This window comes from Argopecten irradians, chromosome 4, assembly GCF_041381155.1.
Source record: "Argopecten irradians isolate NY chromosome 4, Ai_NY, whole genome shotgun sequence".
Taxonomy (NCBI): Eukaryota; Metazoa; Mollusca; class Bivalvia; order Pectinida; family Pectinidae; genus Argopecten; species Argopecten irradians.
Genome location: NC_091137.1, coordinates 11,052,545 through 11,065,689, shown reverse-complemented (window position 1 = coordinate 11,065,689; position 13,145 = coordinate 11,052,545). Strand labels below are relative to the sequence as shown.

Here is a 13,145-nt window from a genome sequence, read left to right as displayed (position 1 = left end):
GCTAGTTTCTTACATACCGAATTGAAATTAAAACAAAGTGACACCAATGTTTACATATATTACTGCAAAGTGTTGGAAATTAAGTGCCAAATGTACAAAAATACATTACAAATGGATAAAAGCCCCATTACAAACGATTTCTTTAGAAAATCATCAAAATTGAACCCCTAGCAACTGATTTTATACCCTAACAACCGAAAACCAGTCTTCATTTCGACCACAAAAATAGACTTTTTCAAATCTAATTAGTGACCTTGTCGTGTATATGATATAAACACAGCACTCTTCTCCAATCTCTCTGTTACAAGTCCCAACCAACCTTCACGCATTCTGAAATACAAGACTGAGACATCGACGAAAAAGAACACAAAATGCAATTGTTAATGATTTTTTCCGAGTTAAAAATATTCTTGAAAATATAAGATATGAAAGAAAAACAGAAACGTTGGGTGAAACCATCGCAAATCGAGCAAGGTAGCCCATCCTTTTATCACACCAAAAGCAATCCCGAGCCTTGACGACATCATAAAAGTCAAATGAAATACTACTGAGGTAATCCGTTAATACGAATGCTCACCAACGAAGCTGAATAAAGCAGTGCCATATCTGTATATTTTTCTTGCTTATTTGCAGTGATTTCCGACAGAGACCGAGGGACTACATTTGTCAGAATACCAGTCAGATGGGTAACTGGTACGTGTGTCTAGACGGCAAGTTCTTTCCGGACGATCCCTGTCTTGTCTACTCCTTTGGGTAAGTAGACTTAAAACCTTTCCTCGAATACATCTCATAGTAAACTTGAGGTCACGTCTGCCATATCAGTGTTGCTTTCCTGTTCTTAGAAGTGTTTATGTTTATCTTCAAATAGTTTTTTTTTAATTATGTAAGATTTGTGTACACAGGATTACCCCATGGCTGTTTTAGTGTAGATGGCCAGATGCGATATTTTTGAGATCGCTTTTCATTTGATAAGCAGTTGTTGTGTAAGGATTGAACGGGATTTCCCCTATATTATTTTATCGCTAAAGTATTTTCATAATTTAAAATTACGATGATATTAATAATGATAATAATAGTGACGGTTTGAACTTAATCATGACAACTTAGATGATAATGATGATGGTGATAATGATGATGATGATAATAACAAGGTGCTGACTTGATTTGTCTGTGCTATATAGTAGGTTGTTGTTGTTGTTGTTGATGATGATGATATGATGATGATATGATGATGATGATGATGATATGATGATGATGATGATGGTTATGATGATGGTTACAATGATACTAGCGTGATAAATGATGTATGATGGATGTGTGTTGTTGTTGTTGTTGATGATGATGGTATGATGATGATGATGATGATGATGATGATATGATGATGATGATGATGATGATGATGATGATGATGATGATGATGATGATATGATGATGATGATGGTTATGATGATGATGATGATGATGGTTATGATGATGGTTACAATGATACTAGCGTGATAAATGATGTATGATGGATGTATGTTGTTGTTGTTGTTGATGATGATGTGATGTGATGATGATGATGATGATGATGATGATGATGATGATGATGATGATGATGATGATGATGATGATGATGATGATATGATGATGATGATGGTTATGATGATGATGATGATGATGATGGTTATGATGATGGGTACAATGATACTAGCGTGATAAATGATGTGTATGATGGATGTGTGTTGTTGTTGTTGTTGATGATGATGGTATGATGATGATGATGATGATGATGATGATATGATGATGATGATGATGATGATGATGATGATGATGATGGTTATGATGATGATGATGATGATGGTTATGATGATGGTTATGATGATGGTTACAATGATACTAGCGTGATGAATGATGATGATGATGATATGATGATGATGATGGTTATGATGATGATGATGATGATGGTTATGATGATGGTTACAATGATACTAGCGTGATAAATGATGTATGATGGATGTGTGTTGTTGTTGTTGTGAGTCTATTATGATAATAACACGTGTGTGTAATGGTGTTGATTGTGTGAGCTGTATGTTTTAAGGGGATTACAACGAGTTAAAATTATTTACCTGTCATATGTTTTCAGAATAGGAAATGATTTTTCATTCGATGACGATATGGCTAACCAAGGTTGTGAAGTGCACTCATTCGACCCCAGGTGAGTTCTCGTATGATGGGGGAATCATGTTACTTAATAGTTGGTTGTCGATCCAAGGTAATGCCACACACTATCAATGACAACAAGAAAATGAATGTTAGAAATATGCACATAGAGTATAACTAATGTTTTATATACTTCAACGTTAGTCTCATTGTCTATTGTAGCATGGGTGTTAAGGATCACATACGGAACTCCTCAGTCCATTTCCATGCCATAGGTTTAGGTGGAAAAGTGATTGAGAACTTTAATGCCCGGAAAGACATGTACGTAAAGGAGAAACAGACCTGGACAATAATGACTTTAGGGTCGATCATGGCGGCTCTAGGTCACAAAGACGTGAGTATGAAATTATTACTGTTAACGCGGAGAGAGAAAACGCGAACTTAAATCATTAAAGAGAGTAGATAAGAATTTATTATATCGGAATCTCTGAGATTTTAATACATTAACAAATAAATAAACAACACAGGATCGTTAATCATCTGGCGCAGTATACAATGACAATTCCAGGTAACTTGACATTATTGCATTTCTTTATATTCTGCATTCTATGGTTTATTTCTCGAACATTTATTTTATTGCCAATGCCTGAGTGTCGTAGTACAATGCTCTGGTTTGACCCTTCGTTTTCATAACGACGTATGACCAAAGTAAAATATGCCTGATATTTTCTATACATATTTTGATTCCCAGCGGGACCTAGACGTTCTAAAAATAGACGTAGAAGGACACGAGTGGGCAGTCATTGAATATTTGTTACAAAGTGGACTATTAAATAGAATCAAACAATTTTCCCTGGAGTATCACCTGTTTCCCGACTGGCCAGCTAAATCTGAATATCCAAAGTTATTAAGTATTTATAGACAATTGGGAAGGAGGGGATTTAAGAAGTTTTGGACGGGATTACATCCATTGGATCATCGTCCGGATAGATTTAACATACAGGCGGACACCGGATATGTGAATATGCGCTATAAACGGAAGCGGAGTTAACCTTTAAACCATTAATACTATTCTAGTCATTCCAAATACAACAGAACATGAAATGTTCGTGTATACATTTTTCAATTTGTATATTGTTTACCTGATATAAAGATTGAAGGTTGATTTATATGAAATGTGGCAATACAATGACAAATTTTGATATAACGAACATTTTATGTTTTTGGTGCTGTGACTAGTCATGGACATCTAACGTCCACTACTATGAATCGTCACATTGCCACATTACATTCTCATATACAGAAACAAAATCGCCATTCCCTCCATAGATATACGAAGAATAGTGATGAATCACTATGGAAAAAATACCTTGTTGACATGCAAATGTTTGAGTCAAGTAACTTGACTTAATATATTTAATGTTCTATTTACATTTGTTGCAAATACCGTAAACATCACTTTTGTTTTGTTCTGTAGCCATTGGAAGTATTTTGTATTTTAGATTATCGAATTGTTTAGGTTGTTTTAGTTTTGTAGTTTATTCAATGATGATTAGTTTAAGGAATATGTTGTATCACTTGACATTGAATTACAAACTTACATCAGACAGTATATCGTTTTTGTCCATGTATGTAATAATAACAATGTACTAAACTTTGTTTTGAGTCTATTCAACTTATCTTAAGTGAGCGTTATTTGAAGTTTATTTGAGTTATTCACCTTAGATATGTATTAATTGGTATGTTTAAACATGTTTTTAATGTTAACCATCTACTTGCAGTATTGTTAAAGGTAAACACGAGATTGCAATTTTGCTACATTTATCATTCGCCCAGTGTCATCGCAAACATTTCTGTCGTGTGGATATCTAGCGTTTCCTGGTTGTCATATTCCATTCACTTTGTACTAAAACTATTAAACTATAATAATGTAGAGCAAACACTGTCTGATCCGAGTATCCTGAAGATGGTATCGTTGTGGTATCAATGAGGCCTTTAAGTTGTCTGCTTTAATTCTACAATGTGTTAGGCAGGAGCTAAGTTGACCATTGTCAGTGTTTAAATCATCGAGGTTAGAGCATGTTTATTGGTTTCCAATATTTAAGACTAGATTTCTACTCCTTACGTACGTCTTAATGATTATCCAGGCCCGTCAAGCTTCGTCATACATGTAGTCATATGAACAGTAATCCTAACAAACTGTTGTTAAATAAATATAGCAGATTTGCATGACAGATAGAAATGGTGTATGTCCGTGAATCAGATCTAAGTGCTATTAATCATGTAGATACACATTTAAAACATGTACGTGTAAGGGTGTATTAAATTACACGACATGTATTTTAGTAGCTTCGTGTGTATGATGGTTTTGTGCAGTACATGTACATCAGCGTCCGGTGAGTAAGGGGAAGGTCTAGTCGTCAAAACTCTCAGCCTCCCCATTAGTATATGAAAGAGGGTGCTGCTGTTTAGGGGGGAAAGGATCAGCAATTAGTCGAAGATCCTACTTCTTTTTGATGATACAAAAATGTAAGAGATTCTCGAGAATATGCGGAAATACAGCGTAATTTTCTTAATGTAATTATGGCTTTGGTTGGCCGTGAATTTGAGATCTATTCGATTCCTTTGATTAATAATACATAGATTATGCATGTTCCATCCTGTATGAAGTTATCCGGCTACAACTGATAAATGTTTGTGTGCTTGTGTTTTACATCTTCATCACACCATTACCCATAAAGTGGAATGATGGCTGATCGTTCATGAAAAAAACAGAAATAAAAAAACATTATATTTTGTATATATTTATATATACCATGTTGATTGCCGAAATAAGTGCCGCCTTTGAAAAATGAAAGTGTCTACGACATGATTATGTAGCAGTCACTGGAATGTCTATTACAAACCCCATCATCAAAACACATATTGAATTGCCAGAGCAAATCATTTGATGTAAACAAATCCAATATGCAGGATGTACTTAAATGCCATTAATGAGATTTTCACCCTTATTGTTTTGTTGTGTTGTATAGATACTGCGGTCTGAAGTACAATGTAACAGTAATGTTGATATGTTTGTATAAAAAAGGTTAAATGCTTGTTACTGTTATTTTTATCGAGAAATGACTATGAAGAGATTTAGTGCTGATATTTATAATTGTTATTCGGTGTGATCTCTATGGAGTAAAATATTCCGTAATTACACAGTATGTTTTAGAGGAAACTAATAAATTATCACTTTTCAGTGGATCATTTCCAAGGCAGAATATGATTATATTCTCGCGTGCCAGGGAATGGTTCTTTGACGTCTATTGTGGCACCATCAGTTTGTTGACTGACGATATGATTGCTGTCGTCATAGTACATAGTGCAGTAATGTTGCAGTGACACTTTGTGACCTGGATGAATATCTTTCAGCACGTATTATCTATCATACAGAAAGCAAAATATTCTCATTAAAAAAGGCCTGGATATTTTTTTCAGTTTGATCAATAAAATATATGTTATATATAAATCCTGTTTTTAATTGATTTACGTGCATTTGATATTTTTATATAGATGTCAATGTGAAATATTCTGTAAAATATGGTCCTCGGATAGATATCCACAATCTAATTAAAAACCGTTGTTTATGATAATAAACAATTTTTTTATAATTATTTTGAGATTAATATTCTTGGTTCAACAATAGATATATTTCTCATCATTTTGAAATGTTTCACAAAATGTGATGCACGGTGCTGCACACAATAAAATATGGTATAAATCTTTAAGTGTCTTCAGTTTTCAATTAAAGACCACCCAACGTTAGCAGGTATTGACAATCTGGTTCAAACTTTGTAAGGCGATGTTGTTCTCTAGAATCTACTTTTTGGCTATTTTTGCACTGTCAGAAACAATATCACGTCTATAGGAATATATTCTTTTTTTTATTTTTGCTATTTTATGACAATTTTTTGGATGAACTATTTCACCATAAAGACATCATCTGTTAAACCATTCCCATGACAAATATCAACACACAACACAAGGACGTTCACATCAGCTGGATTGTCATAAACTAACACCTGAGGTACTAGTCCGAAGGGTTCTAATGTTGGGTCGAACTCTCAAAATCCTGATATCAGCAAAAACAGATAGGTTAGACATTAAAACGATTCGGATTACTAAGGTGTAAACTGTTCAATGTGGTAGGTGCCCGTTGGATTCAATGTACATAATTGTAGAATATGTTAACTGTAACACCATATCCGCCAAATTACATACTCCGACTGGCATATCCATACAATGTAACATAATTTCACACTGAAATTTTGGTAAATATTTACCACATACTTGCTGTGCGTTTTTTTGGTGTATTGTTCTTGCTGCTCTTTGAAACACGGTTCTTTAAAAGTCTCTGTATGACATTGGTCCTCCTTGGAATATATAACATCCATACTCTCCTCTATATTCTTTGGCACCTTTGGAACATTTTCAGAATTTTGTGACTTTCAATAGACCTACTACTGGGCAATACAGATCTCTTTCAAAAATGAACGTTCATTTATTTCTGTACAACCGTATAGAGTATGAACAGCCACCCGTACATAGATTATATGTGTTTTTGTCGTCATTATTCATATGCACTCGTAACATTTTACAAAGAAGTCTATTTCTAAATTTCATTTTCTAAACTTCTCACGACCATAGGAAGTCTTCGTTCTTTAAAATGTTTGACAATTCAACATTAAAAGGTTGGTATATATCCTTTAGGATTTCTCGTGTTCTGTTCATCATTGGTCTGGCCTTGACCTTCTTCTTGGTGACATTCTCGTGAATAGGACTAAAGATTCCGAGAACAGCTGTCTGCTGTAGCGACACAGGGGCTGTAACACAGTAAAATGGAGGACACTGTCAAACACACAGAATAAAGTTAATTGGGTTGGTAAATAAGTAAACCATAAAAAAACATTATGTCTACTATGTCAACTCAAAACAGTGGAGACGTGTTCTACTTTTTTAAAAGTACAATTATCTGTGGTTTCGTTATTATATACACAGATAATATTTCTTTACTGAATTTCACTTTTTCCACGGTTAAAGTGAACGTCAAGAGAAGAAATATTGGCAGTGTACATGTATTTTGCTCTCGAATTACTCTTTCTTTATTATAATGACATTAATTTTAAACAGTGAACGGCGCCGCTCGTTAATCCGTAAATAAAAGAAAACATTACTTTCACAAGGTATATTTACATCACTCATTCACACAAAAAACAAATTAAGTCCTTTTGTCATATGCTCTCCCTATGACCAGATATTTCTCGACAGAAAACTGACCTACGGTTATATTCGATAATCTTACTAGGGAGAAGTTTCCCAACAATATATTATAAATAAATCGAACATGAAGCACATTTCATAAATTATGCAACTGCTAAGAAAATAAACCAGCTGTATTATATTACAATGCTGTATACATTATAAAAACCAAGCAGGATCCAAATGAACCTTAAAGGTAATATCCCCCGCCATACGAAGGTGATAAAGACAAAGCTCCCAATTATCATTTGACATTATCATTTTAACTTTTAGGTATCGAAATCGACCATCTTTTAAAATTTGATAAACATATTTCAGATATATGCAGGAAAGCATCAAAGCAGCTAGAAGTTCTGAAAAGGATCGGACATTTTTTACCAAAAGCAAACAAAATTTCAATTTACAAATGCTTTGTTTTATCAAACTTTGACTATTGTCCCCTTATTTGGCATTTCTGCAGTATTTCTGCAACTAGAAAAATCGAACGAGTGCAAGAGAGGGGCTTGCGATTCATTCATAATGACTACACCTCTAACCTTAAAGAACTGCTAGCCGGATCAAATTTGTCTTTTTTACATGTCCACAGGATGAAAATGATGGCCTGTGAGGTTTTTAAATTTTTTAACAATATTGCTCCTGACTACATATGTAACCTTACTTAAAAAGAAGAAAACATTTATAATTTCAGATCTGAAAACAAAGCAAACCTACCCAGAGTTAACACCACCAGGTATGGTAAGAAATCATTCAGGTACGAGGCGTCCCGCATATATGGAACAGCCTCCCAAATGACCTGCGTAAGGTTGAAAACTATGCAGAGTTTCGGAGGCTGCTCGTAAGTGGGACGGCCCGGACTGTAAGTGTAAACTTTGTTCTTAATGTCTCCCTGTATCCTGTGGTGTAACACATGTTTTTATGTCTTTATTTTATTTTTATTTTGGTTTGCTTTGTTGCTTGTATTGCCACCCCTTTTAATATAAATCTGTGAACAATTCTGTGATAGCTTATACAGTGCCTGTGCTTATAATTACTGACGACTGTGATGCTTTAGTTTTAATTTTCTGTTATACATACAATATACTTTGTTTTGTCGACATACAAGCTCGACCGAGCTTATGTTACCATGTTTTATATATTCGACACTAAATAAAGTTTCTTGTATCTTGTATCATGACACGGCCAAGTTGTACTTACCTAGACCCAGAAATCTGTACACTCGGTTTACATACTTTGGGATATCGTTTATGTAGTCTTCGAACCTTAATATCAGAAACTGGCGCCTCGGAAACACTTTGAGCCACTCCAGAAGATACACTATATAAAAGCCGATATTTAGTCGTGCCTATTAATGTAGATAAATATGTTATACGAATAATGCAAAATTTACAAACACTTAAGAACATATTGCATATATAGTCAGCTAATACAAAAAAAAAGTTGTCTGTGTTGAATAAATTTGATTCAATTATATACAAATGTAGATGAGGATTTATTTTCAACGTTTACAACATTATGGCTATAAGTATTAGTAATTCACATCACAAATTGCAAAGTGTTATTCAAAAAGCCAAAGAACAATAAGAATAATATACATGTACTCACATTTTCATTAAAATGTTGATGCAAATCTTTGTCGAACAGACAATGACGTAATGTGTTGCTATGGAGACAGGACGAGAGGATGCCGAACGACCTTGACACTGCCTCGTGGAAGGATTCTGGACTACAAATTCTTTTTATAGGTAGGAAGAAGTAGTCGGAATAAAGTCTGAAAAAAACAACAGAATTTTCGATAGTTTTACTGTGTAATAAGATTGCTCTGTGAAGCAAGTTTTAGCCCCACTACCACAAGGAGACAAAGCAACACATATTCCACTTACCTAAAACACCGCACCAATTGCATGCATGTTTAAGAAACAAAGAAAACTATCTATTGCTGGGACACTAATAAAGCTTTCCCAGCAGCCCTACCGGTCAATGGGGTTCCTGAGTAGGAGGATAAATTTTGTATTCGGATTGACGTGATTTATCAGATGAGGCGTCAGAACTCGAGGATCCCTTAGACCAGCGTTCTGCGGGATATCTTTCCATCCGCGGAAATCCCAAAAATCTATCGGCGACCCGTCACCTGGAAATTAATAAAGTAGGGTTGGTTGTTTCACAAGTAAAAATTAAATTACAAATCAACAAAATTGAGTAACAAATGCAAAGGAAAAGAATAATACAAAGGACAAAGCGATATCATTTGGGAAATGATTGCTTCGGATGTGTTTTAAAAAATAATTTACAAACGTCTTAAAAACTTATCAGCGTCCAGATATTTGCAACAATTATTTGCTATGATACGAATTTTTGGCTCTCGGCTTAGTTGAGATTGTCAGCCAAGTAGTGATTTCAAGAACCCATGCAAATCCTAATTTTAGCTAAAAAAAGCCCTTGTAAATCCTAATTTTAGCTACAAAAGAACCCTATTAAAGCAGTTTATCGATAATTTTACTGTCATTACGTCATGAACTCATGATAATATGCTTGATTTACCGGTAATGAGGTTATGGAATCCTGATTCGTCCGATACCTCCCCTATATTGGCTGATGCTTCACTAAAGAAGTTGACGTAGTATTGGAAGTTTCTATGTGGCACAGTTTGGCGGAGATCTAATCCTTCAAACAAAATATCAGGACATATAACACATTTTAATTTTCCCAGGGAAACATTTATATCGGTTCTTCATGCACAAGGCTGACGGAAGAAAAATACCAGGATGGTGCTTTTAATCACAAGCTGTGAAAAACAAATAACAAAATAACAGCCAACCAGTCGCCCCACAATCCGAATACAATCTGCCTGATAAATAAAATTCATAGCCTACATCACAGGGCTATCGCTCATCACGGGAGACTTTAGAGAGAAGAAATCCATCTAAAGGGATGACCAAAAGTGTCATTCCACAAGCCGTCTTATAATCAGAAGGATGGGTATTACCTACCGTAACGTTTCCAAGCCCACCAGAAGGTTTCCTTGCCGATGTAACCCCGGTTACTGAGCACGTGAGGATGACGGACTAATCTATAAAACAGATCCGTGGTGCCGGATTTATCTACTCCTATGAGCTGGAAATACGGGAGACATTGGAGTGGGTGTCCGGATTCTCGCCAACAAGGGTTTTTGAAGTCAGGCAGGAACTTTGGGGGAGTCTGAAACAAGACAAACAGGTTCAAAGGCAAACTTGTTACTGTCAATTCAAAACACTAGGAGAACGTTGACAAATTATAATTCATTTTGTATCATTGTTTGCATAGGTATATATATATAAATAATCGAACTCAAAACTTCTTATCTGTTTTCTTGAAACATTTTCGTGTGCTTGGAAGACTATTCCCAAGTTTACATAGATACATTGTACTATGCAAATTTGTTTGGAATCGCGACGTTGAATTGGTCTACTAACAATTATACTTTGTTACAATGTTCAATTATCGTTTTGCTTTGAAAATCATTCATGAACAAATTTATCCAAATTGAAACTTTGTATAATATACCTACTACGTCACAAAGAAGGTCCTCGTGTTCAGTTTTGACCTCACATGAATACCCCTCATCTCGCTTTGTTCCCACGCGGTCAACAGAAGGTGATACTACGGAGGCATTATCAGGATCATGGCGTAATTTATTCAGATCTTTTTGGATAGCTGACCTCAGAAGAATACCCAAATGTCGAACAGCTCTTGGTGTGACGTCATAATTCTTGTCATTGATGACGAAATATACAAGGACGGCTGTTGCAATGTAGACCACTGATACAACAAAGAGAAAGAGTTTTCTCTTTTGTCTGTAAGATAAAATATCAATTGAACATCATAGACAGACAGACAGATATTACTGTTTGAAAATGAATTATTTTTGGCCAAGATTGTTCGTTCTCTGCCGGTGAAACCTGAGGGGACTATGGTGATTGTTCCCGTCTGTCTGTGTGTCTGTCCGTCTATCTGTCTTTCTGTCTGTCCGGATTTTGTTTCCATACGATAACTGGAGAAAAAAATCAACGGATTTTGATCAAACTTCACACAATCGTAGCACATGGGAAAATACAGCTTGGGATTGAATTTAGGGTCAAAAGGTCAACTACAAAGGTCACAGTTACTAAAAATAGGTTGTTTAAAAATTTCGTTTCCAGACGATAACTCCATATCATGGTAACATACCCGGGGATAACAGCTTGGGATTGAATTCGGGATCAAAAGGTCAACTACAAAGGTCACTGCTACTAAAAATAGACTGTTTTACAAAATATTAGATTCTGAAAGATAACTTGAAGTTTATGATCAAAATTCTCACAATTGTAGCATATGAGAAAATATAGCTTGGGATTGGATTTGGGGTCAAATGTCATTGTTACTAAAAGTAGATTATTTCACAAAATATTAGTTTTCAGACAATAACTTGAGAAAGCTTCAACGTATTTTGATCAAGCTTCACACAATTGTAGCATATGAATTTTGGGTCAAAAGATCAACAACAAAGATCACTGTTACTAAAAATAGATTGTTTCACACATTTTAGTTTTTGGATAATAAGTTGAGAACTTTTTAAACTTCAGATAATGGTAGCAGATGAGAAAGCAAAGCTTGGAATTGAATTTGTTGTCAAAAGGTCACTGTTACTGAAAACAGTTTTTAAAAATTTTCGTTTTCGGACGATAGCTTGAGACAGAATTTGTTCAAACTTCACAAAATAATAGCATATTTAAGTAATAATAACTTGCCATAGATTAGAAAAATGTAATTGACGGCAGAGGACTTGTGTTGCTAGCAACACTTACTGTACGCTTGTCATGCTGACTTTTATGGCATTAAAGTACAAAGAGGCAGTCATCTCACCACCTGAAATCTGAACCCTACCATTCACATAGCGTTTTATCCTGCTCATAGCTGGAGAAAGGACATCATTACAGCTTTCCCTTATTATCTTAGACATTACATGGTTTATCGTAACCTACAACCCTGGTCTCGTTTATTCTGAAAACTTCAACAGTTCAAGTTTCTTCCATATATCGACGTGCTTCAGTAACACTGTAAACAAACACGTTGTGAGCCCCCGCCAGTATTTTATGTGTACAAGCAGTGAAGTAATACTTACACAATTTTAGCCAGAACTGCACTCAGCCGATCTGCCATTACAGCTAGCCCATGCTACCCTGTACAACTTACTAGACACCCTGACACCACTGTAGATACTCATAATAAACAACACGCATTCTGCTTTCTAATTGACACTTGTCTATGTATTTCCTGTTACCGCCATCTTAACCGAAATCTTACACACCGGTGACCTACACACACCTGTACACACATGTGTAAACTTTTACAACAATACAAGTACATGTACAGGTATTTAGTTTTACCTGGCTTATTGGGATGTAAAACATTGAGAGTTATCTCCCTTTGTCCAACCTATCACGGTTTATTTTCTACAAGTATGCCAAATTTGATTAAAATCCGCGCCTAGACGAGACCAGGAAAAATCTAAGAATGAATGTTAAAAATACATAGATTATGTAGGGAAAAAACAAAAATTACCAAGACTTTTGGCACACGAATGTATATTACTATAGACTTGAGTTGCGTAGGCAGATGAAACGTAATGGGGGGGGGGGAAAGGTCCTCAATATTTTGTAACCCCCCTCCCCCGCCGCACCTAC

At 35.2% G+C, this 13,145-nt stretch overlaps 2 protein-coding genes across 7 annotated transcripts in view; one reads left to right on the top strand and one right to left on the bottom strand.

The window, feature by feature from the left end:
• Positions 1 to 8,591, top strand: part of LOC138320586 (probable methyltransferase-like protein 24) — a 28,755-nt gene extending 20,164 nt beyond the window's left edge. For 3 of the 5 annotated variants that reach the window (XM_069263659.1, XM_069263660.1, XM_069263658.1), the window contains 4 exons: positions 634 to 753; positions 2,126 to 2,197; positions 2,365 to 2,536; positions 2,894 to 4,782. In XM_069263659.1, the coding sequence (XP_069119760.1) occupies positions 634 to 753; positions 2,126 to 2,197; positions 2,365 to 2,536; positions 2,894 to 3,193 (664 nt within the window). In that variant the 3' untranslated portion in view covers positions 3,194 to 4,782. Of the gene's footprint in view, positions 1 to 633; positions 754 to 2,125; positions 2,198 to 2,364; positions 2,537 to 2,893; positions 4,783 to 8,134 lie in introns of those variants that run through there. The other 2 variants (XM_069263662.1, XM_069263661.1) reach the window with 2 other exon arrangements.
• On the bottom strand, positions 6,051 to 12,789 carry LOC138320585 (carbohydrate sulfotransferase 15-like). Of its 2 annotated transcripts, XM_069263655.1 has the most exons (8): positions 12,584 to 12,789; positions 10,991 to 11,276; positions 10,434 to 10,641; positions 9,985 to 10,107; positions 9,418 to 9,574; positions 9,049 to 9,214; positions 8,641 to 8,788; positions 6,051 to 7,010 (listed from the first exon to the last, which is right to left on the bottom strand). In XM_069263655.1, the coding sequence occupies exons 1-8, from the start codon at positions 12,619 to 12,621 to the stop codon at positions 6,823 to 6,825; spliced, it is 1,314 nt and encodes a 437-aa protein (XP_069119756.1). In that variant the 5' UTR covers positions 12,622 to 12,789; the 3' UTR covers positions 6,051 to 6,822. The 2 variants fall into 2 exon arrangements, with proteins under 2 accessions (XP_069119756.1, XP_069119758.1); XM_069263657.1 differs by lacking the exon at positions 9,985 to 10,107.
• Positions 12,790 to 13,145: the final 356 nt, after the last annotated feature.